Source organism: Epinephelus lanceolatus, chromosome 6 (assembly GCF_041903045.1).
Source record: "Epinephelus lanceolatus isolate andai-2023 chromosome 6, ASM4190304v1, whole genome shotgun sequence".
NCBI classification, from domain to species: domain Eukaryota; kingdom Metazoa; phylum Chordata; class Actinopteri; order Perciformes; family Serranidae; genus Epinephelus; species Epinephelus lanceolatus.
Window position 1 is genome coordinate 3,041,432 of NC_135739.1, and position 7,319 is coordinate 3,048,750.

The 7,319-nt window shown below is 40.5% G+C and overlaps 2 protein-coding genes across 4 annotated transcripts in view; one reads left to right on the forward strand and one right to left on the reverse strand.

Annotated features, from left to right (window-relative positions):
- The window catches only part of LOC117253302 (uncharacterized), a 12,256-nt gene extending 10,411 nt beyond the window's left edge, over window positions 1–1,845 (reverse strand). The window contains exons 1-5 of one of the 3 annotated variants that reach the window (XM_033620655.2): window positions 1,803–1,845; window positions 1,022–1,094; window positions 699–741; window positions 359–519; window positions 140–221 (exon numbers count right to left, since the gene is read on the reverse strand). In XM_033620655.2, coding sequence (XP_033476546.2) covers window positions 140–221; window positions 359–519; window positions 699–741; window positions 1,022–1,087 — 352 coding nt within the window. In that variant the 5' untranslated portion in view covers window positions 1,088–1,094; window positions 1,803–1,845. The other 2 variants (XM_078168467.1, XM_078168466.1) reach the window with 2 other exon arrangements.
- A 219-nt stretch (window positions 1,846–2,064) lies between these two features.
- Window positions 2,065–7,069, forward strand: mmachc (metabolism of cobalamin associated C). Its single transcript, XM_033621200.2, has 5 exons — window positions 2,065–2,194; window positions 3,527–3,724; window positions 5,165–5,317; window positions 5,410–5,586; window positions 6,048–7,069. Exons 1-5 carry the CDS (start codon window positions 2,105–2,107, stop codon window positions 6,228–6,230), a joined length of 801 nt encoding a protein of 266 aa, XP_033477091.1. The 5' UTR covers window positions 2,065–2,104; the 3' UTR covers window positions 6,231–7,069.
- Window positions 7,070–7,319: the final 250 nt, after the last annotated feature.

The window sequence follows — 7,319 nt, forward strand, 5'->3', positions numbered from 1 at the left end:
CCACATTAAGCAGCTTTGAACTTGATAAGAACTCCTTTGTTCTAGTTGACAATAGCAGGAGGCAGGTGTGGGTGTATTTGTAAGGGGATAACATGACCCAGTGTAAACTGAGGGTAGTAGCCGTGGTGCAGCAGGTTACCTTGTAGTGTCTGGATGTGACATTGCTGAGTCTGTCTCTCCCTTTCCAAGTCATGGAGTCTCTGTGTGAGAGACTCAATCGCCTTGAAAACACATTAGGAAAGAAACACAGAGTTCTGTCAACGATAAACACTATCACACACACAACATACTTTTTGACTACTCTGTGGTAACTATTTGATCTTGTGCACCTGGCATAGTTAAACAAATATTCACACACCTGGCTCTGTATCTGGAGCTGTGATTGGATAGCAGCTACGTCTGCCCACTGAACAGCAGGACTGAGAGCTGCGGAAGGCTTTCGGAGAAGGGGGGATCGAGGAGGAAGAGCAGGAGGGACCAAATCTGAATCATGAGTCCTCTCCTTCACTGGAAACAAATCTGGAGAGGAAGAGGGATGCGTGGGAGGTTGAGCCAGAACCAAACAAGTTCAAACCAACATCCCTGCTATGGTTGTTTGCACTTTGCTCTGAAGTTTGAAAAGGTGGAAGTTACACACACATTCAAGAAGGTAATTTCCCCTTTCAGTCATATTTAGAAACTGATACTGGTCCACCTACCTTGGCCTCCTTTGGTGAACTTCCCCGGTGAAGTCAGCCTCTCCTGTGGAGACAAAAACATTTACAAACCACAGATAATATCCAAACTCTCACAATCAGTACGGCTCTGTCTTCTTTTAAATGTTAGTGGAGCATTACTGCCATCTACAGACAGCTCCACCAACTTACACCTGATCACAAGACAACAGTGAGGGCTCTCCTATGTTGTGCACTCCCTTCACTGATGCACAATAAAAAATAAACAATAAAAGCCACGCACACTTTAAAATGAGGAGTCTCTGCAAGGCTATTAAATTAGAGGAAAGCAATTTGGATCTACTCACCCTCATCTTTGCAACGCTGCCATCTGCTACTGACAGGATAGAGCTCAGCTGATTGTCCCAGTTCATGTCTGAGCTGCAGAAACAAACGCATCACTGATTAGCATCAGTCTAATTCTTGATCTGTCGTGCAACACAGCGCTGTGTGGCCTGACAGTGACGTTACAACCCCAACCACCACTGTGAGACAGCGACACAGTAACTTTAGACGTGTTTTGTGGCTGGTCGGTGAGGTATCAACCCAGCAGAGATCTCTGACACTCTGTGAGGTTAAGTTACAGCAGACCTGGATATTTGCACGTTTTTAGTGACGCTTATCAGCGGCTGCTCCGGTGAATGTAGCCGTGGTGCCAAAATGTGCAGGCTGTCAGATACTGTAATGAACCTACTTACTCCAGGCCAGTGGGAATATCTCTGCAGCTTCCAGGATCAGATTGAACTGGAAGCGATGAAGTCAAGGACACTTCAGAGGAGGAGGAGATGCTGGCCACCAAAGATACGCCACAACAAACACTACACGCGTCAACATAACGCTACGGGGCGTTGCAAACGTCAAATAGCTAATGTCGTGTTATTAACCGAAGCTAACTTCGACTTTTTAAAAAACCGCTAATGGCGTTACGCGACTGTTTGTTTGGCAAAATAATTTCCAACCGTTTCTTTGACAATGAGTGAAGTCTTATTTTAAATACAACAAACAACCTGCCGCTGAAACAGAATAAAATATATTTAATAAAGAGAACGACACTAACGTTTATGTTAGCTTGCTAGTCAGGCTACTCACAGAAAAGCTTGCGACTCCACTTTTAAATCCAGGAGCCCATAACGGCAACGTGATTGCGTATGACGTAGAACAAGGGTGTTCTGGGTATTGTAGTACACATAGTCTTTCCCCACAAAATTCGCTAAGTGCTTCGGTAGAAAGTCCCCAAAACATATTTTGATGTATATTGTATTATTTTTAAACGTTTTTTTTTCAAAAGAAGTCGTCGCATAAAAGGTAATATTCTAGTTTAATGTCTGATAGCGACCAGCCAAAGAACACCATATCCCACAATCCAAAGCGTTGTGTTGACAGACGCAAGAATGGCGGCTTCCACTGCCAATGTGGAAGGTATAACAAGACTGTTAGAGGACTATTTATCAAAACTTGGATTTGAAGTTTATCCTCTGAAGGTATCGTGGCACTTATTTCTTTCTCTTGTGTAGCCTTGACAACAAGGAGGGCTCCAAAGTGTGAAAATATATCAATAAAAACACTTAAATGTATCCAGCTGTTAACCTGCTCGCCATGTCTGAGGAGTTAAAGACAGTAAAATGTGATTATGTCGGTGGAATAGTTTCATTTTTGACAGCCGATTAAAGGTTTATTATTTTCCCAATCCATTTGAATTAATTTGAATTGTTTGAATGAATTTTCTTGCTTTACATTAACCAGGTATGGCCTCACTGAGATCTCGTTTTCAAGAGGTCTCTGTACATAAAATAAATAAATAATAAATAAAAACAAAAAAAAAACCAAAATAAAATTTGAAATTAAAAAAATTAAAATTTAATTTAAATCTAAATTAATTAATTAATTATGAAACGCATAAGAGTGATTGCAAATACATAAGTACAACCTTTTTATAAAATGATATATGAGATTGTAACTTCATCTTGCAGAGCTTCACTGTGTTTGTATGCAGTATAGTATTTGAACTCAGTATTTTTCCATGTTTACAAGAGGTACAGCTGATGTTAAAAAGTCCTGTGACCTGCCACTGTAGAGCTACATTTTTGTTCTGTATTTCTGTACTGTATTGTCTGTCTGTAATTTCTGATCTTAAGAGGTTTTATGGTTAAATAAAATAAATAAACAAATAAAAAAAGTACTGTATATAAATGTAACCAGAGAGCAGAGGTAACTAATAATAATGATACTACTAACTTTATTTTATATAGCACCAGTCATACAAGAAATGCACAAAGTGCTTTACAACAAGGAAATTACAGATCATGACAGGGAATAAATGTTAAATGAAAACAGGGATAGAATTTCATTCTCAGTGTAAAATAAATACAAGTACAAAATACTGCAACTAATGTAAAATAGGATGGAAAATGAAAATACACCTGACAATAACAAGAAGATAAGGTAAGATTAAAGTAACGTACATATAATGCATTACACAGGATGGAGAGTAAAACCCACTGATTAACGTTAAAAAAAAAGTTAAATGTATTTAAAATAGGTGTCCATATTTGCAGCATCAGTCATGGAGATTTTATTTTAACTCAGGAAGTATTTCTTTCCCAGTGTGTAACCTCAGTGTGGCTCTGAGCTGGGCAGTTTGTGCAGTGGAGCCTTTTAAACCAACACAATACAAAGTTTCTGCCTTATGTTTTTAAAGAGGACCTTCTCACCTTTTCATATATAAGATGCAGCAAGTGAGAAATGTACGAACTGTAATGAATAAACTGTCTGTTACTGCCTGTGTGCCTCTCTGTGTCCCTCCATGTTCCCAGGTCGGTTGGTATAACTCTGTGCTGTCTCCCACCCTGCGCCTGGCTTACCCTGATGACAGCCTGGCTGTGGTGGTGCTCAGCACTCCTGCGATGTTTGAACAAGCCTTCCTGCCCTTCATGGAGGAGAGGGGCTGCCAGGGGCTCTCTGACCCCATAGACCAGTGTGTCAAACACTGCGTCTCCTCTGCTGTCTCAAAGGTGAGTCTGTGTGAGTGAATAACCTCACCTTAAAAGTGACAGACAGACAAGAAACATATTTGTATGACTGGTTGGGGATATGGGTGAGCAATTATGATTAAATTCTTTTATCACCAAATCTGTAATTTAATATTACAATATGAATTTTGACATAGTAAATCGTCTGGAAGCTCAGATGGTTTTTGGCAAAAAAAAAAGCTGATGTGTAAATATTTTGTGTACACTACAGTATCGTCACAGTATCAATATTGAGATATTTGGTCAAAAATACTGTGGTATTTTATTTTGTCCATATCGCCTGAACCTAGTCCAATAATGGAGGTATTTAAGGATAGATATCACACAAGGCTGGATGCCAAGTGGAGAAAAGCAGGCAACTCGCCCCAGGTTCAAAGAGGGCCGTTTGTTTTGTAGTAATTTAATGAGTTGTAAATTTGTTCTCAAATATGACATTCTTAAATATTCTTTTGAAAATGTGATTGCCAAAAACAACTAGACATACAATCCATGGATCCCTGTGAAAAATAATGTCATGTATTATCCTACCTTAATGGGTAGGAAGACAATAAGGACCCACATGATTATTTTTGCATCGCAGCCTCATAGTGTGTAGCTGACCATAAATGCTATATCGAAGGCAACTGGACTGCTCATATAGCACTTATGATTGACCTGGATGACTGAGAATCTTCACAGATGTGTAGTTGAAATTATAAGGCAAAAAATCTGACGGTAAAAAGAAAGGCCTGCACACGTACTCCATGTCACAACAGTTTAATCGACACTACTTGGATCGTCGTCAGGTCAGAATGCTCAGTGTTCATGACCTGATGAAGATCTGAGTGGAATTGACATGTTGTCTTTATTAAACTTTTGCGGCATGGAGCAGGCTAAGTTTGCAGGTGTTATATTTTTCCTTGATGTATGCTGTTTTTTGGTAGCCTTGCACCTACAGTATGTGATCTATGTGATAAATCTCTGATGGTCTCACAGTATATGTCATCATGTTATCTAACCCCAGTGGTTCCCAACTGGTGGGTTGTGGTCCAAAAGTGGGTCGTGAGTCTATACTGAATGGACTGCAAGTGACTCGGAGTTGTGTTGAGTTCGTAAAAACACCCTTCATTTTGAAGTACAGTGAATTTCTGGCACAGAGCTTTTATTTTGAAGTGACATATCCTGCGGTAGAGTGAGTGACTAACAGACAGCTACTCAACAGAGACAGCAAACCAGCTCGACGATATGGACAAACACAAGCATGACGCTGAATTTCTTGACCTAATGACTGAGGAGAAATCTGGACCCCATGGCTGCACCAGTTGGAAACCACTGACCAAACCCCAGTGAGGGATAAATTTGCATTTTTGGCTAGTTTCATAATGAAGTTGGGACACCTAAATATGCCCCCTTCCTCTTCCTCTTCCTCTTCCTGCCCTGCAGTGTTTCCCAGGACAGGAGGTGGATGTGAGGTACGACTACGAGCTGCTGCCCAGCAGGAAGCCGAAGTTCTTGGCTCAGACTGCAGCTCACGTATCCGGAGCAGCTTTCTACTACCAACAGTCTGATGTCACAGACCAACCCTGGGCTGAGAAAGTAAACGTTCATTCATAAGCATCTAAATGGTTGCTGTTGAATTAAGCTGTTTCCATACCTCTGTTTCATGCATCTCCCTCTGTTACCTGCAGAAGATGTTCGGAGTGTGTGTGCATCCGAGGTTCGGAGGCTGGTTTGCCATCAGAGCCCTGTTGGTGTTTGGCGATGTGACGGTGGGCACTGAGACGGTGCAGCCTGCTCCTCCGGACTGTGTGCCGTCCAGAGAGGGCAGGATACAGCTGCTGGAGGCTTTCAACTTTCACTGGCAGGTACAGGACCTCAGCACTCTGAGATATAACGCCTGTGACACACACAGTCATTGGACCGAACCGTTTCATGTCAAAGACTTTCAGACTGATGGCCTTTAAATAAGAGACCCCCGTCTGTGGGGGTTTTGTTGTCACATGGGCCCCCAACCTGGGAAGAATTCACTTGTTTGGTCCCTCTGTTTGTACTGTAGGTGCTGAGATGGGAATAAAGAGGGAAGCTTGTGATGTAATGCAGTCTGTTTTATGAGGATATAAAGTCTAGTTTTGACACAAAAATAAAACTAAATGTTATTTTAATCAAAAAAATAAAATAATTAAACCTAGATTTAGGTCAAACTGGGATAGCTTGCGATTATGAATACACTTTCCTGAAGTACCTGTGTACGTTTTAATGTGTTTTCATCATGTAATGAAATATATGATAACTCAAAGGTTTAATCAGAGACATTTTGCCCCATCAGGACTGGAGCTACAGAGACATTGTCCGTCCGGTTCAGATCTACTCTCAGAAACAGAAGGACTACTTTTCCACTCCTCCTGCTCAGCGGTTTGCTCTGCTTAAGTCTTGGGGCTTCGTGCCGTGTGACAGCGATCAACCTGCTGAGACCTCAGACGCACAGAGCCAGGTGACGGGACACGGCTGACAGAGAAGAGCAGCCGCAGCGAGGAAGCACAAACCTTCACTGCTGAGCTTGTGAAAGGTACAAGGGATACTTTCAGGGACTTGAACATTTACTGCTATATGTCCTCTATGTGATCCGTTTCATCATGTTTACACCACATATTTTCACACTACTGATTATAAGCAGCTCTTCACACGGTGTCATCTCAGAAATCTGAACAGACTCAAATGTATGAGTGCTTTAATGCTGCTGTTGCAAACCTTGTTCATGTGTTTAAATGAAAAAAGAATGCACCTTGTATCCTTGTTGGTTGTGTCATATTGTAACATACAAACTACAGATGTTTAAGTGTCAACGGTGACTTTTTACTTTGCACATTGTTTCATGTGAAACAGTCTCAACACAGAGGGCTTTAAGGAGCCCCTTATCATCAGCCTACCTTAAATGTGTCTGCATATGCTGGCACTTGATCACAAAGACAACAATCACTCTTTTATTTAATCTAATTTCTAGAAAATTTCCATTTGAAGCCATAAAAATAAACAATACAAAATAATGAAGAAATGTTTGACTCCATGGATCTGATTTGCACAAATGTCAGACTCTGCTGCCAGTTTGTATATAAAAATTGAGCATACAAACAAAATGAGGGAAATAATGACCCTCCACTAAAGAAGAAGAAGAAGGATTGGTTCTTCATTATCGGAAAACAAACATGATGTGTTTACTGTCCTCTGGTGGTGTTTAGCGAAGCAGGTTTAATTAATTATTCGTCTCTGTGGTTTTTGCCTTCAGCCCAATTCAGTGAAGCCATCAACAGTTTTTCATTGTAAAATAAATAAAGTGAATTTCACCAGTGACTGTTGTTCATATTATTTAGGGGCAATATGGTTAAAATCAAATATCGCAATATTTTTGACCAAATTTAGTGATGATGTGACGATATTGTCGGCTTTATTACTGGTGCTTTCAAAAAGTTTTAACACAATGTGAACTTTGATTTGATAATTATAAGTAATGAGGATTTAATGACCAAGTGGGTAAAAGCAAATAGTAGAACACCTTTATGTGATGAGCCACGCCCTCCGCAATATTCATTGCCTTATAGAA

What these genes read in the sequence shown, in the direction of transcription:
- mmachc (XM_033621200.2), top strand. Translation starts at nt 2,105, where the DNA reads ATGGCGGCTTCCACTGCCAATGTGGAAGGTATAACAAGACTGTTAGAG. An exon ending in TTGAAGTTTATCCTCTGAAG is followed by an intron (nt 2,195 to 3,526) that starts GTATCGTGGCAC and finishes CCATGTTCCCAG; the next exon opens with GTCGGTTGGTATAACTCTGT. An exon ending in CTTTCAACTTTCACTGGCAG is followed by an intron (nt 5,587 to 6,047) that starts GTACAGGACCTC and finishes TTGCCCCATCAG; the next exon opens with GACTGGAGCTACAGAGACAT.